Source organism: Petaurus breviceps, unplaced genomic scaffold, assembly GCF_028583685.1.
Source record: "Petaurus breviceps papuanus isolate PSGF00001 unplaced genomic scaffold, PetGlider_PUasm1.0 90919, whole genome shotgun sequence".
NCBI lineage: Eukaryota > Metazoa > Chordata > Mammalia > Diprotodontia > Petauridae > Petaurus > Petaurus breviceps.
The window spans coordinates 47,422,362-47,450,023 of record NW_027187378.1 but is presented as its reverse complement, the minus strand read 5'-3'; the positions used below and the strand labels follow the sequence as shown (position 1 = coordinate 47,450,023).

At 43.6% G+C, this 27,662-nt stretch overlaps 1 protein-coding gene across 2 annotated transcripts; it reads right to left on the bottom strand.

The window, feature by feature from the left end:
* Window positions 1-4,801: 4,801 nt before the first annotated feature.
* Window positions 4,802-20,903, bottom strand: RNF122 (ring finger protein 122). 2 transcript variants are annotated; one of them, XM_069075938.1, is made up of 6 exons: window positions 20,381-20,903; window positions 13,904-14,060; window positions 10,097-10,142; window positions 9,099-9,140; window positions 7,102-7,181; window positions 4,802-6,493 (listed from the first exon to the last, which is right to left on the bottom strand). In XM_069075938.1, the coding sequence occupies exons 1-6, from the start codon at window positions 20,388-20,390 to the stop codon at window positions 6,382-6,384; spliced, it is 447 nt and encodes a 148-aa protein (XP_068932039.1). In that variant the 5' UTR covers window positions 20,391-20,903; the 3' UTR covers window positions 4,802-6,381. The 2 variants fall into 2 exon arrangements, with proteins under 2 accessions (XP_068932039.1, XP_068932038.1); XM_069075937.1 differs by having other exon boundaries at window positions 7,102-7,184; window positions 20,381-20,902.
* Between the last annotated feature and the right edge of the window lie 6,759 nt (window positions 20,904-27,662).

The following is a 27,662-nucleotide window of genomic DNA, read 5'->3' as shown; positions in this document are numbered from 1 at the left end:
GGCCCGTGATCTTTGGGTTATGGCAGGAAAAGTAAGATGATCATGGGTTTGTGAGGGATGACTTCTAGGATATGGGGAATCATTACTCCAAACTCTTACTTGAATGTCTGGGTCCTACTTTACTCCAGATATAAGGGCAGCTCAGATGTTGTATGCATAGGAATAGGGTCTGACCTTTGAGATTTAAGGCAAGGACATGCCAATCAGTTAAGAAACTGGAAATTTCAAACGTGGAGGCTTCCAACCTAGAAGATATAGGGAAGGGGAATTCCAGGAAAGAGGCACAGAAGGAAATAAAGCTAAGGCATGGATAGCTTGTTGGATAGAGAAAAACAAGGCTTGAAATACCACTTTTTCCCCCTGGACTTTAACATTTCTTATTTTGGGCTCCATTTCATCCTTGTGAATAATTAATTATATTTTCAATTATCACTGATACATGTCTATCCTTTGAAGCTCCTGTGTATATCACCCAAATGCAAAGAGAAGAGGACTCAAGTGGGGACAGAAAGAGGGATGGAGGGAGGGTCTCAGATCAGAGCTAACAGGGAGATGAATGGCCCTGTGAGAACAGAAGAAGATGGAGTTAGGAAGGCGAAGCCATGGTTGGGTTGCAATGTAGGTATGGCAGGGTAAAGGGAGGAAGGAAGCAAGGATGGATGGTGACAAACAATTTCTTTAGTAGGTCAGGACAACTGTGGCATAGTGGAAATAACCCTAGATCTGGAGACAGAAGACCTAAATTCCTATTCAGGCTTCAGTGTAAATTAGCTTTGTTACCTTGAAGAAGTCACTTAGACTGTGCATCAGTTTCCTTTGCTGCAAAATATAGAAAATAATACAGCATTATCTGCCTCACAGGCTGGTTAACAATCAAAGTAGAATATACATTCACAGCACTTTGTAAGCTGCAAATGCCTATATATAAATGCTAGCTAATTATGATAGAAATCACATGCATCCCTTTCCCATTCATTGAAGAGAATCACCCTCTCCAAATTCTTGAAAAAATAATGAATATTAGTAACTACCATAACATGTTCATAGAAGAAAAAATGATATCTGAGGATTTTGTGGACATTCTCAGATGAATTGGTTGATTCAAAGATATTTGTAGAATGTCATAGATATTTAGTCCCTGGGAGGAATGAAGCACCTTGGGAGGAGAGGAAGTATTGAGACATTCCAACGCATTCTGGTGCTGCTCTAAGGGCAGGTTCCAGCCAGTGAGAAAGGAGGTATATAGAGTTGGGAAAGGGGAGAATCTTTTGACAGTTTGGAAGGGGTTCTTGCCTCAATGTTCTCTCCCTTCACCTGGAGAACTTAGATGGCAAAGTATTAAAATTGTTGTGGAAGCCAGAACTCCTGTCTAGGTTCCAACACCAGATAGCCTTTGTGACTTTGGGAAACTCACTTTACTCATCTGTGCCTCAATTTCCTTATCTGTGACTATCCTACAAACCTTACCTTAGTCTTTCTTTGGGGCATTGGGAAAATTAATAACATTTTTTTATATATACAGGTTTTAGTGTGAGCACATACATACCTGAGTGAGGTAGAGCAAATTTCATTATTTCCACTTTAGGATGAAGAAACTGAGGAAGTTGGGTGTTGCAAGGATAAAGGGCTAGGCCTAAAGTTAGGCAGATCAGAGTCACATTTACTAGTTTGTGTGACCTTGGGCATGCCACTTAACATCTGCCTGCCTCAGTTTCCTCAACTGTAAAATAGAGAAGATGACAAGCACCTACCTCAGAATTGTTGTGAGAATCAAATGAAATATTTGTAAAACACTTAGCACAGTGACTGGCACATAGTAGGTGCATAATAAATGCTTATTTCCATCTTTTTCTAACATAAAAAAACTTACTCTAAATGAATAAACTTTTTTCTCACCTCCTCCTGTTGAGAAAAAGAAAAAAAAGCAAAATCATTATAATCAATATAAGTAAAAAAAAATCTTGTACTAGCCCAAATTGTATGTCTCATTTTGCATTTCAAGTCCATCATCTCTTGGTCAGGAGGTAGGTAGCATATTTCCTTATTGGTGCTTTGGAGTCATAGATGTCGTTGAAATTGATCATAGGTCTTAAGCTCAAGTTGTTTTGTCTTTACAATGTTGCTTTCATTGGCTCCATTGCTCTCCTGATTCTGCTCACTTCCCTGGTGTCAGTTGATACAAATCTTCCCAGGTTTCTCTGAAAGGATCCCTTTTGTTTCCTCTCAGCTGTTTCATGCTGTAGTCTTCTGTGTACTCAGTGCTCCTTCTAAACTGGACTATTCTCTGTGCTCTCCCATTTCCTTTCCACCTTCCAGCATATGCTGTGTCCAGACTGCTCTCCCTGTGCTCATGTTTTCTCCTGGTTATTTGTTGAATTCCTACTCTCACCTTTAAAGCTCCCATCCTCCTGATCCATTTCCCTCTTGCACTTCATATAACTCTTTTCTCTTTTCCTCTCTAATGCACCTGTCAATAAGCAGCCTGGTGTGGAGGCTAGGGCTGGCCTTGGAGTCAGAAAGACTTGCTTCTAGACATGTACTAGCTGCATGACCCAAGACGAGTCACTTAGCTTCTCAGTTTTAGATTAGCTGCAGATGGGCATGAGGCAGAGGGAAGTTTTTATACTGAGGAAGTGAGGGGGATTTCTACACACACACAGCTCCCAGATCAGAGGAAATTGAAGTTCTGTACCAGATAGCACTGTGCTGGTAAAGGTTTAACAACCATCTCTCAAAAAAAAAACAAACCTATGACAGGGTTTTAAGTGTAATCTGCATTTTAAAGTTTTTCTATCATTTCCTTCAGTCTATATACAGTCCACAAAACATTAAATCAAGCTCTGATTTGCAGCATTTGCTGATTTCAAAAGTATAAATGCTTCTACTGGAAATTTAACAATAGGCTGTCAGGAGAGCTTGAGTCTATTTGAGCTGTCTCCAGCATAATCCTGGCTTAAACCAAAGGAGAAAAAGGCCCACATTGCTTAATATTTTATTTGTCTGTGTATATCTTCCTTCTACACTATAAGTTGTATGAGGATTAGAAAACTGGATATTATTTTTATGTCCCCCAGATCAGAAAATAGGTGTTTATTAAATGTGAATTTTGGGGGTTTGCAGGGGGAGTTCTTGATCAGACTGAGCTTACTAACAACAATGGTGCACAGCCTTTGGGATTTTAAATTTTATCTTCCAATAGATGGTGTGGAAATGCTTCTTAGGTCTCCTGGAGGCTGTCTCAGTGAATACGGTACGAATTGGTTGCCTCCAGTGGGATCCCTTTGGCTGAATTATTAAAAAAAAAAAGTCTTCTATGGCAGACAGCTCTTTATCCCCTTCCCTTCCCCCCACCTTTTGTAGGACATATCAAAGCATCACTGAGTCTCGGTTACAAAAATGGCCCCTTAGGGCAGAGGCACAAGTAAACTTAGCGTGTGCTATCATGCGCCCTATCCCCGCCCCCCCCCCAACCCAGGAGAGTGCAGCTAGGTGGTATGGTGAATTGAACAAATTGGAATCGGAGTTACAAAGCCCTGAGTTCAAATCCTGCTTCAGATACTAGCTGTGCAACCCTAGGCAAGTCATTTAACCTCTATCATTCTCCATTTCTTCCTTCATCTGTAAAGTGGGAATAATTGTCACTGGGTTTTTGTGAGGATCAAGTGAGATAAACAAAGTGCTTTGCAACCTTAAATGTTCTACATAAATGTTAGTTATTATTCCACGGCCTTGGTCCTGGTGTTGGGGAGGCTGTGGCATAGGCATCTTGGAGAGGGGGAACAATGGAGTCTGAGTGGAGAAGAGTTCCAAATTCATCTTGCCCTACAAGAAAGTAAGGGAGAAATGGGGGGGATAGAAGAGAGGGAAGATGTAATTGGTATGCTTGCCATCTTGGGGTGGAGAGGAGGGGAGAGATGGGGAGAAAATCTGGAACTAAAAATCCTGTGGAAGTGAATGTTGAAAATTAAAATAAAAATTTAAATGAAAGATGTTAGGGGTTCTAAGAGGCAGGGTTGAGGAAGGAAGGCATGAGGGAAGGATAGCTTGTTCAAAGGCATGGAGACTAGATCTCTAATAGTGTTTGAAACAGCAAATGGGCCACTTTTGCCATCCTAATGATAAAAGGGAATTTTTCTGTGGCTCTTCCAGCCTCAGGGGTTATGCCTGTAGCAAGCCCAAGTCTGAGAGTTTGATTGAGACTTTTACTGAGAAAACGGTATTCGGGGGCAGCATCAGCCTCTTGTAGAGAAATTGCAAGTGAGACCCCCTAAGTGGGCAGTGCAGATTTCTAAGTCACGATTTGGGGAAGCAAAAAGACCCCCCTGAAATTATGAATTTGGTTTATTTGAATAGTGCAAGTCTGAGGGGGCAGGGGGATAACCCCCATTTCTCCTGCAAGTCCCCACAGAGGGAAGTATGAATGCTCAGAGTAGTGCTACCCCAAGACCAGATAGGTCCCTAGGGTAGAAACTGGGACTTACAGTAATAGGAGACATTAACCTCCTTAAAACTTCCAAGTTCTTTTCCTTTCTGAAGAGTTTGAACCATAGGCTAGTGCTCAGTCTGGAAGGCCTTAGATTTCAAGTTGGAAGAGATCTTACAGGTCATCTAATCCAATGCCCTTATTTTGCAAATGAGGAAACTGAGGTCCCTAGAGGGTTATATAGGTTAAAAAAAAAAGGATTTGAACCTATGTCTTCTGACTCCAAAATCAGTGATTTTTCTACCGTATGGTAGAAAATCATCCTGCTTCAGGACTTCTGGGTCCTAGGGAAAGTCAGAACTAATTAGCAAAGGAAAATTATTTTGGGTCCATTCTGAGTCCTTTATTTTTGCATTTTCTGTTAGGAAAGTTCAAACTGTCTCCATTGTAACCTTGAGTGACAACACAGGAAACCCTCTTCCCCACATTTGTGGTGACCTAGACATAAGCTGTATTTTGATATGTCCCAGAAGCAAATCATATTAGGGACAACTTGGGTAGAAGTGATTTGGAGCCTCTCCCCCAAAATGGACTCAGTGTCTGTCCAGATCTTGAGGGGCTGGGACCACAGATAGTGCAATGGATTGGAACACTTAAGGGACTTGACCAAAACTGCAGGAAGTGATAGAACTCGCACTCCATTTTTCTGACTTCCAAAGGGCTCTGACCACATCTACAGCAACAACAGAGTTAGACAATCTGCTTTTTTAATTTTTTTTTCGCATACACCCTTCTTCCCACCCCCCCACCCACGATGGGGAGAAATGGGACTCCCCAAGTGTCCCATGTACAAAGCCTGAGATGGTGAGGAGACTAAGGTATAAAAATACTATTTACAAAGGAGAAAAGGGCATCTGGTCCCACCAAGGTTTCCAGACTCCTTCCATCCTCAGCACAGCACCCCACCCCCCTTTTCCTCTTTCAGGGAACATCAACTTTCATCTGTCCCTGGGGAAATCACCCTGGTTGTAGTGAATGCATCTTCTGTTGGGAGATGCCCCAAACCCTTCAGGACCCAGGAGGATGGGGAGAGGAGCTCTAGGAGTAACTAAGGAATTGGGAAAAGGGCAGGTTAAGAAGCTGGTGGCCCCACAGATCCCAGCTCTGGGCAGGGTGTTTGCTCCTATACTTTGTCAGTTCAGCCAGCCAGCTGCTGTTTCTGAAGGTCCAATGTAAACATTAACTTTAAAAAAAAAAAAAGTATGGAGGTGGCCTACTGGCCCTCTGCCATCTCTGCCATCTCTGCCACAGGCAGAACTCCTGTTATCTACTACCCCACCCTCCCAAACCCCCCTCACAACCTGGGCCTCACTCCTTCTATCCCTTCTTTCATCCAGACACCTGCTTGAAGGTAGGTGGGTAAAGAGGGAGGGAAGAATTAATGATGGGGACAGGGCCTGCCTTATCCCTTCTTCCTCATTCCTTGCTTTTGCCCTCCTTCCCCATACACACCTCAGGGAGCAACTATGAGAATCTAATGAAGAAGTTCCTGCCTGGGTGGGGTAAGTGACTTGCCCAGTCCTGGTCACCCTGAAGAGTAATGGGTCTTGATTTCCCTGATGGTCTCTGGTCCTTTTTAGCTCAGACCTATACCCTTCATTGTGTCAGGAGATGCCTAATTTCTCTACAGCAAGGGACAAAGCAGAAGGTCCAGCACCACAACCCAGCAGCTCTGACCTGTGATACCAACAAGATAGAGTAGTAGGGAAGGAGATGTCAGAGTACTGAAGAGGGGGAGGAGGAGACTGGACTTTGCCCCCTCTTAAGGAAGGGCAAGGACCAGCTTGCCTGTTCTCTTTCCAACTAAGGGGATGGCTGCCCCCAAGGGGCACCTGCCACACTATAGCCCATGCAGGCACTTGGCATTTAGGTGTTGAGTCCTAGGGAAAAGGTAGCATTCAGACCAGTTCATCCAGGAGGGTGCCAATGCTCTGGGCCTCTGGGGGGCCAGCAATGGGTTTATTGCACATGGGACAGACACAACGGACTTCCAGCCACTTCACCAGACACCTGCAGGGAGAGACACAGGTTTCTTTCACTGCTTAGCCTAGGACCTTCCACCTTCAACCCACCTCTTTCCTGCTACCACCCTCCTCTCTACTTGGCCCAGCCTCCCATCATCGCCCCGTAAAAGACACAGCAAAAGATATTAATTATTACTATTTATTAACATTTCTGTTCTACTTTAAGGTTTCCAAAGTACTTTCCCTGAAAGGGACCTGTGAGACAGGTAGTTCCTAGATTATACCTATTACACAGAATCCAAGTACTCGACTTGCTGAGGGTCACATAGATAGTGAAAGTGGCAGAGCTAGGGTTAGAGCCCATGTCTCCTGACTCCATACCACAACACTATGGATGTATGAGAACACTAGCCCTAGCTCTCCTGGTCCCTCCCTACCATCAGGACTGCCTGGCATGGCAGTGTTCCCAGACTAGGCATGGGCCTGCTGCAGGCAGGGCCAAAAACACTGTAGGAGAAACAGGTTTCCTCATTGTCTTCCATCCTCTATCTCAATGGGAGGAAAATAGGGGGGTGCTTAGGAAGCGCTATGTCTCTCCTGGCTGAATAGGCACCCCACTCCCCACCCCCAAAGGTCCCCATGGTGATGACTCACTTCCTGTGGAAAGCATGTTGACAAGGTAGCACACCAAGTTCATCTTTCCCCTTGAAGTCTTCTAGGCAGACAGCACAAGTCTGCTGTGGACAGAGGAGGAGAGCAGAGTGTGAGTTTTAAGATTCCACTCAGCCCAAACTTAAGAGTGTTTTATTCCCCACTCCACTGCTTGCACCCTACCCCAGCTAGGAGACTACTGAACTTACCCTGGAGGGATAGGGGACAGAGGTCAGGTGTATAGCCTAAGGACCCTTTCGAAGGGTACACCCTCACCCTTTGGAGTTTACGACTGATCTTTGAACTTAGGGTCATAGGTTCCAGAACCTGAAGAGGCCTTGGGGACCATTTAACTTAACCCTCATTTTATTTGTGAGGAAACTGAGGCCAAGAGAAGAGATTTTTTCACTGCTAGTACAAAATAGAACACACTGAGAAGGGAGAATGGGGTGAGGGGAAGTCCTGTCTGTTCAGCCATCTGTCGAGTTACACCTCCTACTCCCCAAAGAACTCTGTGTGTGTATTGTTTATAGACACACAGATCATTCATCTTTCCTTTACCACCGCCTACCCTTTAGGGGAAAAGAACGGTCAAAAGAGAATGTTTTGGCAAACTATGAACTTCTTGAGAATGACCTAAAGTGGGTAAACAAATGGCTTGATTTGGAAACAATAAATCAGAATCAATTGTATGTGTGTATATGCGGTAGATACGGGAATAACCTGGCCTATGGTTTTCTTGGTGATATGGAGCAGAAAAGAGACAGAAATGGGATTCAAACCCAGGACCTCTGACTCCAGATCTTTTCCCTACATGATGTTATAGCTCAATATTCTACTGAAAAAAAGGCTCCAAGGATGTAGGACAGATAAGGCTGACTTCAACTTTAAAGAGGAGGTATATAGCCTGGTTTCTTTTTTGTAGCTGTTAATGACTCTGTTTTCTATAAATCTGCTAAAAAAACAAACAAACAGGCAAACAAAAAAACCTTTTAGAATTAATTTGTTTGTTTCCAACTTCATCATGTAATAAGTTTTGTAAATTTACCTACTGTTTTGAAATCTATAATCTACTAGACTGTAAGCTCTCCGAGGTCAGAGACTGTCTTATCTAAAATGTGTTACTCTCAGCACATTGCACTATTTGTAAAGTAGAAAATAGAATATAAACTCCTTGAAAAGACACTTTCATTTTGACCTTTGTACTTGACCCTGCATATGGCAGTTACTAAATATGTTATTTTTTGAGTTAACAAATGTTTGTTGAATAAATGAAAGAATGTCTTTGCTCCAGTCCTACTCTGATGCTTCCTTGAAGGTGTGGAAATGACTCCATTCTCTAAGGTTTTGCCAAGTGGAGCACAAAAGGCCAGCAGGTTCTACCAAGTAGAAAGGGTAGCTTGGTGATGGACCATGCTAGTTAAATGTAGGAAACCTAGGAAACCAGAAAACTGGTTATCAGGTGATGAATGACTTTCTCCCCATCAGAATAATTCATGAAACTAGGCATGTTCAGTCATTTTTTAGTCACGTCCAACTCTTTGTAACCCCATTTGAGGTTTTCTTGGCAAAGATACTGGAGTGGTTAGCCATTTCCTTCTCCAGCTCCAGTTTTTACAGATAAGGAAACTGAGGCAAACAGGGTTAAGTGACTTGCCCAGGGTCACACAGCTAGTAAGTGTCTGAGGCCAGATTTGAACTCAGGAAGTCTTCCTGACTTTAGGCCCAGCACTCTATTCACTGTGCCACCTACCAGCCTGAAACTAGGCACGGAGAGTCTGTAATATGATGGAAAGAATAATACCCATACAGATCACAGCAAAGCTTTTGAAATATTGGAAGAAATCTGGAGGAATTTCTTTTCCCTCTCTTCAGTAAAGGGGTGAGAGAAAACCCTCTGCCTCCTCTCTGCCTCCAAGGCATTCAGGGACAAGAGAATAAATAATGGTTCTAGCTCCATCCAAATTAGCACCATCCTCCCCCTTCCCTGATACACTCACCCCATATAAATGTAATTTCTTGGCATCACCTTTCAGCACCACCTGAAAGGAAGAAAAGGATTATTAGGTCTGGCTTTTAAAACTCTTCAGAACCTAGCCCCCTTTCCAGCTTTCTTCCATTTCCCTCCTCCCTGAGTACTCCATCCAGGCATGATATAGTGGCCTCCTTGCTGTTCTTTGAACATGACACTCCATCTTCCAAAACTGGTCTTTCCACTGACTGTCTCCCAGGCATGGAATGCCCTCCCTCTTCATTCTGATCTCCTGGCTGAGACTCAGTTCATATCCTACCTGCTGCAAAAGCCCTTTCCCAATCCTGCCCCCCCCTCCCCCTTTCCTCTGAGATGATCTTCCCTTTACACTATGTCTTTTATGCACACAGCTATTTGATGCTGTCTTCCCATTGGAATATGAGCTCTTTCAGTGCAGGGACTTCGTTTGCCTTTATTTGTATACCAAGTACTTAACACAGTGACTGAACACATAATAGGGTGCTTAATAAATGCTTGTTGATGAAATTACAGGGTTCCATGAAGATTCAGATGGGGAAAGTAGTCCTCTGAAAGGGCCTTCACTCCCAGACAGGCCCTCAGGGAATCTCTTTGCCACTCCCTCTCAGGTCCAAGGTTCTCATGTCTGGGGAATTTCACCTCCAGGGTATACTGAGGTTGCCTAAGAACAAGCCATAAGCATGACAGACTGGAGATTTCAAGTTTTAGATCCATAGGATTTTTGATCTAAATCTGAAAGGGACGTTAGAGGCTATCTCTTCTAAACCTCTCATTTTACAGAAGAGGAAACTGAGGCCTAGGGAGGATAAGTGACCTGTCTACAGTTGCACAGGTAATCAGCATCAAAGGTGGGATTTGAATCCCAGTCCTTCGGCCCCAGAGTCTGCTACCTTTTATGTTCACTTTGGGTACTAATCTCCCAAGCAAAAGTGATATGGGGACAAAGGTTTTGGGGTGCATGCATGTTGTGGAGAAAGCTCATATTACCTCTTTATATCCGTACCGCTCACTTTGTGCCTGGTGTCTGAGTTTGCTGGGGGAAGAAAGAAATAGAGGAGGAAGTTACTAGGTTATCTAGTGATTATTAGGGAAGCAGAGTCAGTTTTCCACTTCCACAACTGCTCAGACTGTTGAAAAGGCACCGGACAAGGATAAGGGGGGAACTCGACAAGGCAGAAGTGAGGAGGGAAAGATGGCAGAAGGCATGACAAAGCCCACTCTGCCAGCCAAAGCTGGGAGGCGCAGGAAATAAGGTCAGGCAGCCAGCAGCCATAGTGCTTCCACCAGGTGGTTGCAGAGGCTGTGGGAAGCCCTGGACACATGCAGCCTGTTAGACCCCCTGTCCCAGAGTCCGAGGATGGTTCTTCCAGAATGCATCTTTCATTCGTCTTTTGCTCTGTGGAAGTTTCGGCTCAAGGCAACTGTTAGAGCCTCTCTAGCCCTTACCCCCTGCTGCCACTAGGGGAAAACAGGATAAACCCTACCTCTCAGAATGTGGGGGAGGGGGGTTGCTTGCTGGCTGGAATGGAAGGAAACAGGCTCCACTGGGAAGGGTTCAGCTAGGGGACGGGGAGGGGGAAGGACAGGATGAACAAGGGCAACAGGGTACCAAACCGGGAGTGTAGTGCCAACAGCTTTGGGCAGGTGGCCCTCTCAGCTGTCGGATGAGCAAGGCATCTAAAAATACCCTTTGGTTTCAATGGGGCCATTTAAAGATACAGTCAGCAGGCTCTTCTCCTCCCACAGAAACAATAAGGCCAGCCCCCCACCCCCTATAATCGTCCCTTCCTGCCACTTCCTGCCTTGATGTCCCCCTCATCCTGCTTGGGGAGCAGGGGCAGGCAGGCCCTCAGGGAAGCCAGAAGAATGAGCCAGGGAAAGAAAGGGAAGAAGGAGAACCAGGGAATGACTTCTTGTTGTATGTTGATGAGCTCATCGGGTTTGGGGGTAGGCGGTCATGGTCCCATTTTGGCTGAGAAGGAAGCTGAGAAGGCTGGAAAGGAAGTGGCTTCTATGCCTGGTCTCTTTCTATATATAGACATAGAAACATAAAAAGTACCTCTCGAGCACACACACACACACACACACACACACACACACACACAGAGTCTTTCTCACATAAACATACATACACACAAGCCACTATTCTCCCACACATATACAGAGACATAAAAAACATCACATTCATATAGACACACAATCTCTCCATCTGTTTCTCCCCCACTCTTTCTTTTTTTCTTCCCCCTTCTCTCTGCCTCTCTGTTGTCTTTCTTTCTTTCTTTCTTTCTTTCTTCCTTCCTTCCTGTCTCTTTCACACACAGACCCCACAACCACCCAACACCAGTGGCAGCTAGGCTTTCAGGGGAACAGGGATAAAGATTTAGGAAGGTTGCTGCTCCAGGGACAGGTGGTATTAATGCCACTGAGGACTGGGCAGGTTTTGGCATCCTGTGGCTATTCAGCTGTTCTTTTACATTTGGCCAAAGCAGTAAATGGTGAAGACAAATGCCAGTGACACATGGCTCTCCCAGGCCCCCCTCTGTGCTTTGTTAATGCCAACCCTCAGTCACAGGGCTGCCTAGAGCAATGCTGGGTACTCCTGGGCCCTTCAAGTCCACCTTCCACCTAAACCAACTATTCCACTGCCTCATGACGGGAGAGGGATGGGGAAGGAAATAGGAAAGGGAAAGAAGAGGATTATAGGATTTGGAGGATTAAAAAAAGGCCCTCCGACATCAAAAAGCCAAAGCTAGAAGGAACCTTGGAGATCATAGTTCAACCTCCTTATTTTACAGTTGAGGAGACCAAGATCCAAGAAGATCAAGTGACTTGCACTTAATTACTTATTACCAGAGGTGACAAGTAATCAGAGAGAGGATTTGAACCTGGGCCTTGAGTCCAAATGCAGCACTCAGTCCCATACATCACACTACAATCCTCTCTTAGCAATCTTCTAGTCCAAACCCCTCATTTGAGAGGATGAAACTGAGGCCCAGAGCCTCCCACTTCAGACAGTGTCAGAGCCAGGCCCATGACCCAAGGCTCTTGACTCCCTAATGTTCTTTCCAGGATATGTGCTGGTCACTTTATTCTCTAATCTACCCTACGAGTTACAGCGCAGGGTGGGGGTGGGAGGCAGAAGCATCAACAGAGTTGGTTTTCACAGACTCCACTAGGCCCCATGATAAATAAATTATCTGTGGTATTTCTCTAGCTTGTCTCTCTCTCTCTGGGGACTTCCCTGAGATGATCTTTCCTCCTCAGAATGCTCCTAGTTAGGAGGTAGGCAGTGGGGCAGAGTGTTTCTATCTCTTTTTTACAGAGACAAGCTGTGGGTTGGGACAGAAAAAGAGCCATTTGTGAAAGAAGTAAAACAGATGTTGTTCTTTCTTTTTCCTTCTTCAGTCTCACCCTCCCAAAGGACTGGGATCAAATAAAATAGTACAAGAGGAAAGAAGAAACCACTGTCTTGACCTGGATTGTTGTCCTGGTTCAGGTACTTAACTGACTGTGTGAGCCAGGGCAAGTCAGTTTTCCTCTCTGGACCTTTCTCTGCCTCTGTACTTTGAGAGAGGCTGGATAAAATTATTTCCAAGGTACTTTCCATCTCTACGATTTTGTGATCTTGTCTGCAGAAACCCTAAATTAGAAAATTTCAGGCTTAGGGACAGGTATCTGAAAAGTTGCAAGTTAAGAGGATGGCAGAGAAGTAATGTCTGATCTGTGGCCAATACTACAAGCCTCTCTCTCAGGAGGATTAGGCCAGTGACTTATGTGCCTTTCTCAGCAGCATCTTCTATCTGAGGTTTCCAAAAACCTATTTAGGAATCTAAATTCATAGGGTTTAGAGCCAGAAGGGATCTTAGCAATCACCTAGGCCAAAAGCCTCAACAGAGATGAAGAAACAGGTACATGGAAATTAAATTGTTTTCCAAAATGTCAGATAGCCAGTAACAGAACTGAAATTCAAACCCAGGTCCTCAAATACCAAATCTGTACCTGTCCACTACTTCCTAGCTACCCTGGGTCCTGAGTCTCTTCTTCTGCAGTTCTCATTTTACTGCCCTCTTGTCTTCCTCGGGGCCCATTATTTCTCTGGATTATTTGAGTAGAGACTGGCTTCAACCCCAGCAGGTAGCACATTCTGACATCCATCCCCACCTGCAGGTCATTCCTGGAGAAGACCCTCTGAGAAACCAGATGAGGTCTCTCCCTCCAACCCCATAGTTCAATGGAAAGGGATTCCTAGGACTCAGCAGGTCCTGACAACCTCATATGCTCTCCTGGCTCCCAGAGGAATAGGGAACAAGTGGTGTTTTCGTTTTTTCTCTCAAAAATAAGGGCTCAGAAGGAGGAATAAACAAGATGCTCCCCAGACATCTTCCTGCTAAAATTAGCCCCTGGACCAATGGTGAAAGGGAAGGGATTTCCCAGGAGTACAGGGGGAGGGTACCGTTGGTGTGACTAATGCCCATCTGCCTCCTTTCACCCTCTGAGGGAACGGGGGGAGGGAGAAGGGTGTTTCTTAAGGTGTCACTAACATCATCACAAGCCAGTCTGGTACCCCTAGAATAATAACCCGGGAAGCAGACCAGCTGTGGTGTGACCTCCTGAACCCCCCAAAATAATGTGACAGGGCCAGGTAAGCAAGAGAGGCTGAAGGAGCCACAGAGGACAGAACGGGCTAAGCTTCAGCATCAGGGGATTATATACGGACCGAGTCCCTGAATCTTCCAGAGGGGCTTCCCCAAGCTCCCCCATGAAACTGCCTTCTCCTCTTCTTCTCTCACTCACCTGATAAAGTAGCAGCAGAAGATGAGGCTGAGCACAAAGACAAAGATGCCTGTGCCAAAGATGACCATGTAGATATTGAGGGGAAGGTCCTGGAAACTGATGGGGGGCATTGTGCACGACCTGTTGTTGTAGATCAGTCCCAGGCTGCAGGCACATCCTGGAAAGAGAGATGAGATGATGACATAGCTGGAACTCAGCTCCAACAAACAGGACCATAGCCTCCATGGGGCTCAGCAGTCCCACTGGCAGGCAGGGGGAGGTTGGGGAAGCTCCAGTTAGCAATGGCAAACCTATATACACATTAGTTATTACTATTATTAGATTGTTCTCTTGGCCAGCCAGGCTAGCCAAAGGCTGGTTAGAAAAGGATTTTGAAGCTATCTGACTCAGTGGACCTGGGCAGCTAGGTGGTACAGAGGATAGAGTGCTGACCCTGGGGTTAGGAGCACCTGAGTTCAAATACGGCCTCAAACACTTACTCGCTGTGTGACCCTGGGCAAGTCACTTCACCTTGCTGGCCTCAGTTTCTTTGTCTGTAAAATGAGCTGGAGAAGGAAATGGTAAACCACTCCAGCATCTTTGCCAAGAAAATCCCAGATGGGGTCACAGAGAGTGAGACACAACTGAAAACGACTGAACAACATACTCAATGGATGGCTTGGACTGGTACTTCACTTTGAACTTCAAGTTTATGGACTATGGAATAAAAAAGATCTGAGTTGTTGGAAAGGATCTAGTTTACCTAGACTAGGGTTCTTAACATGGGGTTTGTGGACAGATCTGCATAGATTTAATAAGTCCATGAATTTGGATGGAAAAAAAATCTTTATTTTCACCAACTTTTAACTGCAATTTACCATTTCTTTCAGTTGTGAAGAAAGGCAACAAATAATACTCTGAGAAGGGGTCTATAGGATTCACCTGGTTCATGACCCACAAAAGCTTTGATCTAGTCTGATCTATAATTGGAAAGACCCCCATCTACGAAATACCCCAAAGCAGACAACATTGAGCCTTTGCCCAAAGACCTCCAGGGTAGGGGAACCCACAACCTCCCAAGGGAGCCCATTTGTACTTTCAGATAACCCTTACTATTGGTTAGACAACAAGCATTAATTACAAGTCTACTCTATGTCAGACACTGTGCTAAGTTCTGGGGCTACAAAGAAAGGCAAAAGACGGTCCCTGCTTCAAGGAACTCACAATTTAATGGGGGAAAAAGGAAACAATAATTTATTAAGAGCCTACTTTGTGCTAGGTGCTTTACAAATGTCATCTCATTTGATCTTCCTAAAAACCCTGGGAGGCAGTTGCTATTATCATTATACAGTTGAGAAAACTGAGGCAGAGGTGAAATGCCTTTCCAAGTGTCACACTACTAGTAGGTATGTGAAGCTGTATTTGAACTCAAGTTATCCTTATTCCAGGCCCAGAATTCTATTCACTGAGTCACCTAACCTCCCTTAGGTGGGGAGACACCAGACAACTATGTATAAATAAGATATATACAGGATAAATTGTAAGTAATCACAGAGGGAAGGCACTAGTATTAAGGGGGATCAGGAAAGGCTTCTTATAGAAAGCAAGGCTTTAAGGGAGGCTTTAGCTAGGAACTGAAGGAAGCCAGGAAGTTTTTTCCTTACATTGTTTATATTGGCCTTGATCAAAAGACCTGGGTCCAAGTCTTGGCTCTGAAACTACCCATATGAGTAAGGGTGAGCTCTTAACCAGCCATATACCATGAGCAAATAAGAAAAAAACTATTTCTGTGGACAAGTTAGATCAGCTCTCTGGGCTGTTCAGTTTCATCCACAAAATAGAAATACTCCCATTATCCACCTCACAAGATTGTTATGAGGAAATATATAAAAGTGCTCCAATCACCTATTGATCACTTACACACATTTATCCTTAACAAATCAGAACTAAAGGACTTCCAGGAAGGATCATATAGAAACACTGCCAGCCAGGTAAGGATAAAAAAGAAAAACCACAGCTGGTTAGACAATCCATGCCAGATTATGGGCTAGTCCAGGATTAGACACCAGGGCACTGAGGGACTATGTATGATGAGAGTGAAATCATAACTTTTTGGCTTTAACTCATGACCATCTCTTGATTTTGACTTGTAATAACTTCTTTCCACACATCCCCATTGAAATCTGGTAAGCCTTTCCTTACTCTCCCTAATGGATGTCTCATACAGGGAGACAGAAGAAGAGAAAAGGGTAGCCCTTAGAAGTGAGGAAAGGTAGAGAAGCTGTGAATTTCCATCTGGGAGAGGCAATTCAATTTAACCCAATAACCATTTATTAAATGTCTGATATGCAGAGGCGTCCTTTGCTAGGTTTAATTTGGGCAGCTAGGTGGGGGCTAGTGGATAGAATTCCATGCCTGCAGTCAGGAACTCATCTTCCTAAATTAAAATTTGGCCTCAGACATTTACTATCTGTATGACACTGGGCAAGTCACTTAACGCTGTTTGCCTCAGTTTCCTCATCTGTAAAATAACCTGGAGAAGGAAATTCCAGTATCTTTGCCAAGAAAACCTCCAAATAGGGTCATGAAGAATCAGACCCCCCCCTGAAATGAAGAAACACCACCACCACCAATGCAGTGGCATTATAGTTGGAGTGAAGACCTGGGTTCAAATTCTACTTCAGATACTTACCAGTTGTGACCCAGGACAAGTCACTTAATTTTTCTGTACCTCAGTTTCTTCATCTATAAAATGAGTGTGAGAGTGTGTGTATGTACTCACTATTCTCTAAGGTTCCTTCTAGCTCCTCATTCTACCAGCCAGACACTATAGGGTTTTTTCTTTTGTTTTTGGAGGGGGAAATGGTGCCAAAATTTAGATCTATGATTTCAATGAACAAAACTTCTAATGTGGAAACTCCCTCAACCACAGATAGGAAATTGGTCTGAGACTTATTTTTTGAGGATTTTCTGGGGGCACTGAAGTGACTATCCCATAGTCACATATCTGATACAGGACTTGAACCCAGCTCTTTGTGACTCCAAGAGGAGTTCCCTGATCGATAGGCCACCCTGCCCAATCAGGCACTGGGCTAAGGACAACAGAAATAAAATAGCCCCTGCCCTCGAGAAGCCAATATCTGTCTACTGTGGCGCACACAGAGAAGTCAGGGTATTATATTAGACAAGCAAGGACCAGATGAAATGTTCTAGGTTTTTTTTGTTTTGTTTTTATCCCAGCAACTCCAGCACCAAGCAGAGTGCCTGGTAAATGCTTCTTGGTGGAATGATTGAGGGGATATTCCAGAAAAAAGAGTAGCCTGCTAGCATGAGGAAAAGTTGTTGATTTAATTTTCAACTGTCTGCATCTATCCTATGAAGAAGTGAGGGGAAGCTTTCATTAGATACGTTTTGCTATAACACTGTTCAGGGTTCTTGCAGACATGAGGTCAATATAACTTTTAACCAAAAGGATGAGGCCCTTTTGATAATAACTATACCCTATTAACTGGTGTCTAAAACTGTCCCAAGTTTTTCTCTCCCCAGTAGAAACGGAGGTTAGTCCACTAAAGAAAAAGAAACCTTAGTTTTGGACATGTTCCCAAAGTGGGTGATACTGCCCCCTGGGGGGCGCTGGAACGATGAAGGGGGTATTTTTTTAAATGATGAAAATTAAAAAAAAAAAATCATTAGAGGGTTACAGAAAGTAGATTTCTAGCGGGTGCTGGGGAGGTGGTAGGTCAAATAAGTTTGGGAACCTCTGTTAGACATAAAATGGACTGCAGAGACCACAAAATTCGACTCTTTCCCCATTTTATAGATTAAGAAATTGAGGCCCAAGGGAGGTTAAGCTGTTTGCCCAAGGACAGATAAATAATAAACCTTCACTTTCACCATCAAGGATTAAAATGTTGGGGACTCTGGATACATGTACCTTTAAAGAGATAGCAAAAGTAAGTTTGAGTTCCAATCTCTCTCAAAGGAGAGTGGGATAGAAAGAAAGTAGAATTGACATTATCATTTGGAAAAAAAAAAGGCTTCTGGGTATTTAAACCCCTTTTTGAAGCCCCTTGCCACTTCCTTCTCCTTTGCCTACTTTGTGAGCCAAATCATATCATTCGAAAGAGTCTTCCAACTTGTGGGTGAAGATCTTGTTTTCTTCTCCATACACCTCTATTGGCACATGGATAGTGGTTTGTCACTACTTTCTAGTGGGGATAGAATCTACAGACTCACTGGTCCAGAGTGCTTCAGTTCCGAGGTAAGTTGTTCCCCTTAAGGCTGGAGTTTGGGGCATTGAGAAGAGTTTGGTGGTCAGCTATATCTCTTCATTCAGGATCCTGCTCAGATGTCTCTAGAAAGCCTTCCCGGATTCCACACCTGAAAGACTCACTTTTCTCTTCAAATTTTGTTAGTGTGCTACATCAGTTTCAATCTTTGACCCCTAGCATATTCAAACCAGCACTGTCCTAACTGGTAGATTCACCTGTAAATTCCTTCTGGGCAGGCAGGGTCTATATTTTTCTCCACCCTGACCCCAGGTGGTAAGTTCCTAGAGGGAAGGGCCAGTGGTCTCCCCTCCCCTCACCCCCATCACTGTATCTCCTCCTTGGCATTTAGTAGGTGCTTAATGTTTTCTGAATTGAATGGAAACTATTGTCCAGGAACCCAGGGCTAGATGAACACTTTGTCTTCCAGGGCCCAGAGAACAGGAAGTAGAGGGCCCCAGATGTTTTATACAACACAAGATCAGTTACCTCATTCTGACACGCAGGGAACTGGTTCCCTTGGTCATTTTAAGAACCGAGAAGTTTAAAAAGTGAACCTTTGGGACTCCAAACCCTCAGAGGGAAATCAGGCTAAGAACTCAAGAAACGAGACCAAAAGATCACGATTACAACAGAGTTGATTTCTTTCCCAGCAGGCTTTCTTCTATTGAATCCCCAACTACCCATGGCTTGGAAGGGCTTTCCTAATAGGATCCTAGATATCTTGAGTGTCAGCTTCCTGAGGTAGAGCAAAAGGGGGTGATGTCATGAAGAAGGTGAGCCAAGAAAGGAACCAAGGGAAGCTGGTAAAGGCCGATGATCTTCTGGGTTTCTGGGCAGGATCTAGAGCTGCTCCACCACAGTTTGCTTTTAATTTTCAGAGAAGCAGATTGGGAGGGGGGAGAAGGGACAAGGACACCATTCCTACACCCTAGCCTTAAAACAAAACCTTCTTGAAATCATTAATGCAAGATCTGGCAGGAACCTAAGGAAACAGTCTCTTCACTAGTCACCCAGCCAGCAATACTCAGAAGATTGGAAATCTGTTGGTTTTTAACCATGGTCTTCCAACTATCAGGTAGGCAGGACAGTGAGAGTATAGGGCATTGGACTTGGAAACAAAAAGACCTAAGTTCAAATCCAGGTTTAGACAGTTATTAATTGTGTGACTGGGCAAGTCACTAAACCTGAGTTAGCCTCAATTTCCTCATCTGTTGAATGAGGATAATAGCACCCACCACGGTATGGGGAAGATCAAATGAGACAACATATTTAAAAGGTTTTGCAAACCTCAAGGCAATATATAAATGCTCTTCCTACTTTTATTCTATCCGTTTATACTGTTCAAAGAAAGCTGATGCTTTCCTATTAAAAAGACAACCCTAGTTCTCACACTGCCTTCTAAGTTAAAACAAAACAAAACATCTGTAAGGAACTTGGTGACTCTCACAGGTTTGAAATGAATGATCTCAGGGGGAGCAAAGAAGCCAGGAAAAAATTACTTTGGCTTTGGGTCCTAAGCTGGGGGCTCCATCCAGAAGGCAACAACGAAAGTATCCTTGATCTGCCTGAGGCAAACTCTTGAAATGCCATACTCATCCAAGAAGCTCGAACAAACAATCGTAGGTGGGCATCTTCTCTAGATATTCCAGGCAAGAAAGCAGGGTAGCAAAGGTGCTCCAACAAAGAAGGGGGAGAGAGTCTATCCTTCAGCAACGTATGTACGCTGTACATATTTTAAATTGCCAGCAAAGTTTCTTGCCAAGAACTTGAGCTCCCTCTAGGAAGAATCCCAGCCCATGCTTGGATTTAACTCTCCCGACAACCACAACAAAGGACAGTTGGAGAGCACAAAGGCAGGGGGAAGGGGGCTGGGGAGGGAAGCTGGGAAACAAAGCCGGGGCTCTGCTCAGGTCCTAGACCTTCCACTCGGGCTCACATTTTAGGCTGAGATGGACGCAGACTCTCTAATAGATCACAGGGAAGCCAGGGATCTCCCCAATCTCAAGGCTGGTGGGACAGACAGGGTTCATCTTGTTGGGAATATTTCTGTCCCTTCCCATTCCCCCAGAAAACTTGGCCCAGATTGGGGGGGGGGGGGTTTGAAAAGAGGGATACCCAGGAGAACCGCGAGTTTAATCTTTAATCCTTGTAACCCCCTTAGGGTTCTCTGCAAATAGGTAACTTAACGGCGCTTTCCCCTTCCCGATGCCCACCCTCTGCTACTCACCGTTAAGCATCAATGAAGCCCGAGCTGTAGCAACTGGCTACAGCGGAGATAATGCAGGCAACGGGTCGGAGCGGGGAGTAGGGGGAGCCTTTTTTTTTTTCCTCGAGTACTTTCAGGGCTGAGGAGGGGGTACTTAGCGGCAGCTGCCTTCCATGAGAACCGGGTCGTCCCTCCCTCCAGCCTGGAAGGGTTTTCGGAGTAACAAAAGAGAATGAGGAGGAAATATACAAACACAAAAAAGTCCCCAAGAGCTAAACCCAACAGTTGAAATGCAAGAGCTGGATTCCAGCCGGAGTGGGGGTGGCAGTGAGGCAGAAGAGGGGGAGGGGGCGTCCAGCTGGCGAGCGCTTCCTCCCGCCAGCCAACAGAGCAAGGAAAGAGGCCGGGCCCAGAACCTCGGTCCCTGGGATCCCGTCCCACTCTCAGGGGGCCCTGAAGCACAGGACTAGAAACTGAACAGAGGTTGCTTTCCCCTCCCTCTCCTCCTCTTTCTGCGTCCCGCCCCCCAACACTCCGGGAAATCTCCGCCCCCTTTCCTTCGTAACACCTCTTCCAGCCAATGGGATCACGCTTTCTTCTTTCTCCCCCTCTCTCATTCCCTCCCCTCGGCTTCTATTAGCTGGCGGATCCTAGTTTCTTAGGAGGAGTAATAGTTTGCTTGCCCCCCCCCCCCCTTCCTCTTTTACCTTCTCTTGGCATCTGGGAGGCTCAAGTTTAAAGGCAGCTGCCGAGAGAGGCTGGAAGGAGAAGTAGGGGGGGGATGGTCTTAGGCTGGGACCTTGAAGAACACAAACAATTAATGCCACATTGTTTTCCACCCGGAGATCTGTTACTGTTTAGCATTTCTATAGTTCTGTGCTTAGTCCTTTGGATAAGTTCGTAGGCTAGTTCTCTATTAGAGTTGCCTAGCCTACGAGCTAGGACCGTCCGACTACCCTTCTATACTGGAGCATATTGATGGGACCCAAGATACACCACACTGGATTTAGTTGAGGTTTTCATCGTTAGAAAAGCATAAGTCGCAAAGAGAAGTGGGGACGGGGGAGAGGGAGAGGAAGAAGGAGTCAAAATTACTCTTGTATTTTTCTGCTTAAAAAAAAAGATTTATATTTTTCTCAATTTCTTCCCCAACATAAACCAGTTTCTTCACTCTTTGAACACCATTTATTCATTCATTCGACAAACTTTTTAAAGCCACCGATTTTGTGCAGAGCACTGTGCTAAGAGCTGGGGTGAGAGGGAGATGAAATTTAGAGGCAATGTGGAATAAAGGACAGTACACTAGTTTGGGAATCAATTCAATTCAGATCCCACAAGCATTTTTATTTTTAATTTATAGACTAAAGCAAGCATTTCTATAACAGTATAATTTAAAAAAAGATGATTGCACATGAAACTGTACATCTATTATATATAACTTGCTATTCCTTTTAAATATATAATAAAGTTATGTAAAATTCTTTCCCCCCCTTTTTTCTTCCCTCCCCCTGCCCCCAGATGCCTACCATTAGACATAAATATGTGTGTGTAGGTAAAATCATTTTATACATACTTCTTTTATTACTTCTTTCTGGAAGCAGATGGCGTCTTCCTTTATATGTCCTTTGTAAGTTAATTTGGATATTTATAATAGTCAAAATGACTTATTTGCTCAAAGTTATTTTAAAAACAAAATTGCCGTTACTGTATACGTTGTTCTTTTGTTTCTGCTCATTTAGCTCTTCATTATTTCATGCAAGTCTTTCTGATGGGGCAATGGGACTTCTAAAAAGAAAAGACAACATCTCTGGGACCTGGACCACTAAAAGCCTTTCCCATAAATTTCAGCAACCCAGTCCCTGGCATTTCACCTGAAGCATCTGGTCCATTCCAGTCTACCTAGGTACTCAATAATCCTTTTAACTGTCCTTTCATTGTGGCCTTGCCACTTAACTCCTTTCATTTTCTGGACCTGGCCCAACCCAGGCTACTAGCGGCTCCTTAATTGCATCTAGATTTTCTGTCTTTCCTTGTATATGAATTTCAGCCTAACCTCTATTAAGTTGCACAGACTTACTAGGAATCTCACCCACTTCTATTGGCATCATAATACATTAGATTTATTAGAAATCTTGCACACCTAACCAGTTTTATAATAAAACCTCACTACCCTGACTGAAAGAAGGTTTGAATGGTTGAGTTCTTTCAGGCAGACCCACCCTATACCCTTGCACTCTAAAGCAAAACATTTCCATGTTCTAAGACCACTGAGCATTTATTTTTTTTTTAATTTTATTTATTTTTAAATTTTTTTTAAAGCAATTGGGGTTAAGTAACTTGCTCAAGGTTACACAACCAGTTATTTGTGTGGGTGCCAAGTATCAGAGGCTGGAACCAATCCTGTGTCTCCGAGGCCGGGGCAGCTCTCTTACTCACTGCGCCACCTGGCCGACCCTGAGCATTTATTAAAACACTTATTTTGTGTAGGGGACTATGCTAGGCTTTAGAAATAAAGACAAAAAGGAGACTGCTCTCGAAAAGTTTATATTCTTCTGGGGTGGAAGATAGGACTTGTATCCTAAGCAAGTACATACATACACACACACAATAAATACAAACTGATTTCAAGAAAGGAGGGAGCTAACAACCTGGGATATCAATAAAAACTTTTTGTAAGAATTTGAAGGGAGTAAGGAATTCCAAAAAGTGCAGTTGAGGAGGGAGGATATTCCAATGGGTGTGGGGGTGAAGGGTGGGTAGACTGTGCAAAGGAATCTGTAAAATGAAAGGGTTGTATGAGAAGGCCTCTTCTACCTCTAAATCTATGATACATTGTGATCTAATATGGAGGAAAGATTGCATTCCTGGAACCATAATCCAATCAACACTGCCATTGTTACTGGAAGGTGCACCAATCTATTCCCCTATGGCTCTATTAATCATTCCTGTAATTTTACATTCCAAAATGCCTCTCCTTGTTAAACTACTTCTCTATATGCTTTGCCTCTTCCATTTAGAATGTAATCTCACTGAGGGCAGGGATTGTTTTTTGGCTTTTTTATTTGCATCCCTCTTCAATTGTTTATTAAGTTTTTATTATATGCCCAGGAGATGGTAATCCAGAGAGACACTAAAAACGGCAAGAAATAGTTCTAGGAGGACACTAAAAAAGGCAAGGAATAGTACCTGTCCTCAAGGAACATACATTCTAATGGAAAAGTCAATATGTTATATATGAGATGATCTGAAAAGGAAGGCATTAGAAGCTGGAGGGATTGGGAAAGGTCTCCTGCAGAAGGTGGGATTTGAATTGAATTTTGAAGGAAACCCTAGAAACTAAGGTCTGTAGGTGAAGAGGCAGAGTGCTCCAGTCATGGGGGATAGGTAGTGCAAAAGATGAGGTACAAGCTCTGGGGAATCCCCTTGAACTCTCCTTGAATCTTACCACTTAAGGCATTGGCCTGAGGCCATAGGCCTTTCATTGTGGCTCTGTCCAAATCTTTAGCCCTCCTTAATCCAGCAACTTCCCACCTTTAATCACTCCTTACTGGAGTCTGACCTCACCTGACTCCTTCCGAAGACCCTCCTCAAACTCCTCCTCTAGACCACCCCTAGATTCCTCCCACAACCTTTCTGTATATAAGAAACCATCTTGCCTCCATGTGGTATGAGAACCATAGAATTTTCTAGCACAGACTTGCTCTGTGTCAGATGATTCTGGCCTGCTTGTCCAATACAAGCCTTACAGATACCAAAGCTCCTTAAGAGTCTACCCAATATGGCAAACTTTTCATAAACTTTGCTTTTCTTTGGCTGAGAGAAGACTTGAGTGGAAATCATTTGGTAAGACCCATCATGTTGGTATTTTGGGGTCTTGCCCACCCCTAGCCTAAACCTCATCATTTTATGATGACCCTCTATGCAAAGACATGGAATCAGAAGGAGTGCCATGTTCAAGGAACTACAGAATATTGAAAAAGGAATAAAATCTCAGAAGTCTGGAAAGAGGTGAAGGGTCCAGGTTATTAAGAGCTTTAAAGGACAAATGGAACTTTTTATTTGATCCTAGAGGTAGTAGAGAACCATTGGAGATCACTGAGTGGGGGTAATATAGTCAGACCTACATTTTAGAAAAACCACCTTGGTAATCGAATGGACAATGGATTGGAGTGAAGAGAACTGATTCAAGGAAGCCTGAGTTCAAATCAGGCCACAGACCCTTACTAGTTGTATGTCCTTCAGCAAGTCATAATCTCTGTCTGCCTCAGTTTCCTTAATTGTAAAATGGGGATAATAATAGCACTCACTTCGTAGGGTCATTATGAGATTAAATGAGCTAGTGTTTGTAAAGCACTTAATACTGTGCCTAGCACATAGTAGGAGCTCAATAAATATTTATTCCCTTCCTCCTTTCCTTTCATTTCTCCTTCTTTTCTTCCTTTCTCCCTTCCCTTCCTTCCCTCCTCCTTTCCTTCTTCCCCTCTCCCTCCTCTCCCATCTTTCCTCCTTTCTTTCCTCCCTTCCTCCCTCCCACTCCTACTCCTTCCCCTCTTCCTGCCTTTCCTCTTCTTCCTTTCTTCCTTCTGTCAAGATAGTATTAGGACCACCTGAAAAAGATTCCCTAAGAAAAACTTACAAGAATATCATAATAAAGTTTCAAAGCTCCCAGGTAAAGGAGAAAATATGGGAAGCTACAAAGGGGAAAAAAATTAAATATTGTAGACCTACAAAAAGGATTACCCAAGACCTATCAGCTACTACATTGAAGGATTTTAGATCTCGTAAAACTATATTTCATAGAGCAAAAGAGGTGGGGTTATGATCAAGGGTAACTTACCCAGCAAAGTTAAGTATAATCCTGAATAAAAAAAATGGATATTTAATTAACTGAAAGACTTTAAGGTATTGCAATTATCTGGTGCAAATGAGATTAAAAAGGAAAAAATTGATATAGATGAAGCTAGTAGGGGGGAAGGTGGGCAGTGCTGAAATCTTACTCTCATTGGGAATGTGTTAAAGAGGGAGCAACATATGTATCTAGAAGGGTATAAAAATCTTCTAAATTCAGAAAAAATAAGAGGGCAAGGAGATAGGGTGGAGGGAGAGCATAAGGGAAGTATTGTTGGGTCGGTGGGTAGGGTAAGTAATAGGAGAGCAAAGCAGCAGGTAGAAATAAAGCAAAGGAGTAAGGAGGGATGGGAATATGGTGAGGATAGCAAGGAAAAATAGGAAGGAGGAAAATATACAAGTAATTATAGCTTAGAATGTGAATGGGATGAATTTACCCATAAAAAGAAAACTGATAGTAGATTAGAAATTTGAATTCAACAACATGTTGCTTTCAGGAAATGCTATAAAAATTAGAGATACACACAAACATAAAATAAAGGTCAGGAGTAGAATTTATTATATAAAAAGAGAAGGGATATTCCTCATGATTTCAGACAAAGTTAAAGCTAAAATAGATTTAATCAAGAGAAAAATAGGGAAATGACACTATATTTCAGTCATATTCAATATTGTTTTAAAGTCATTTAAAATAACTAGACAGTATAAAATATCTGAGAATATACTGCCAAAAACAGACACAGGAGCTGTACAAATATAAACATAAAGCTCTTTTTATACAAATAAAGTTAGATCTAAATAACTGAAGTAATATTTATTGTTAATGGGTTGGTAAAGCCAACATAATAAAAAAAAACGACAATTTTATATAACTAATGTATTTATGTAATGCCATTAAAATTAAATTACTTAAAAAGTATCTTACTGAATTAGAAAAATAATAACAAAGTTCATTTAGTACAAAAGATCAGGAACTTCAAAGGAAACAGAGGAAAAGATGTAAAGGAAGCAGATTCAGTAGTATCAGACCTTAAATCAGGGGTGGGAAACCTCTGGCTTTCTAGGTCCTTGGGTTTAGCCTTCTGACTGAGTCCAAGTTTTACAGAACAAATACTTTTCTTAAGGGGATTTGTTCTGTGAAGTTTGGATTCAGTCAAAGGGCTGCACTTGAGGACCTAGAGGACCACATTTGGCCTTGAGGCAGCAGGTCCCCCACTCCTCCCTTAAACCATATTATAAAGTGAGAATATTGTTGAAGTGTAAAATAGATAATTTTGATTATTTTAAATTAAAATTTTCTTGTAGAAATGAAACCTATGTAACTAAGAATAGAAGGAATGTAGAAAATTGGGGAAAAAATCTTTCATAGACAATCTCTCAGATAGAATGTGATTGGGTTGGAATATTGTTGTTGTGTAAAAAATGATGAACTGGTTGATTTAGAAAAACGGGGGCGGGGGGGAACAAGGGCGGAGCCAAGATGGTGGAGTAGAAGCATGAACTTCCCTCAGCTCCAGCTTCCACCTTCCCCAATCCATGTAAAAAGGGGACTCTAAACAAACTTTGGAGATGCAGAACCCACAAAATGACACAGAGAAGATAACCTCTCCTGAGGACAGCCCTGAAGGCTGGCAGAAATCCAGTGCAGCACTCTGGGAGCTGAGCCCAGCCCCACTTTTAGCCCCAGGGTGGACCTGACCAGCCTGCAGCCGGAGGGACTCCAGATCAGCTGCAGCTGTGGTCGTTTCCAGATTTATCAACACATAGATTCAAAGGACAAAGTGAGAGGTCACTGCAGTCTGGACTTTGGGACCCAGTAAGTGGGAGTACGTGGCTTTTGCCCCTGGGGAGAGAAGCTGCTGAGATGCCGGCTGAGACACCTGCACAGCCAGCCAGCATCACGTGGCAGCTTCAGCTCCTGGCCTGCAGAGTATAGGGGGACCAGGTAATCGATCTTGCTTTAACCTTCTTGGATCTGGATTGCAGTCTAGGGTGGAGATCCTGGGGTGTGTGTCCAGCTTGCCAGAGCATGTGGAGACCTCAGAGAGGGCACCCACCTAATACCTCCAGCAGCTGAGAAAACCCCAGAATTTGGGATGAAAGCTCCTCTGTCTGGTGGCAGAGTCCTAGTGTGGCAAAAAGCCCAGGGGTCAAGTGACTGAGGGGCAACATGACCAGGCAAAGGAAACAAAGCAGACAGAAGATTCCAACATTACACTCCTATTTTGGGGACAAAAAGGAGCAAAGCATGAACAGGAGGAAAACAGTGAAGTTAGAACTCTGGCACCAAAAGCTTCAAAGAAAAATACAAGCTGGTTATAGGCCATAGAGGACCTTAAGAAACAGATAAGAGAAGTGGAGGAAAAATTGGGAAGAGAAATGAGAATGATGCAAGAAAATTACGAAATGAGAGTCAACAGCCTGACTGAGGAAAATAATACCTTAAAAAACTGAC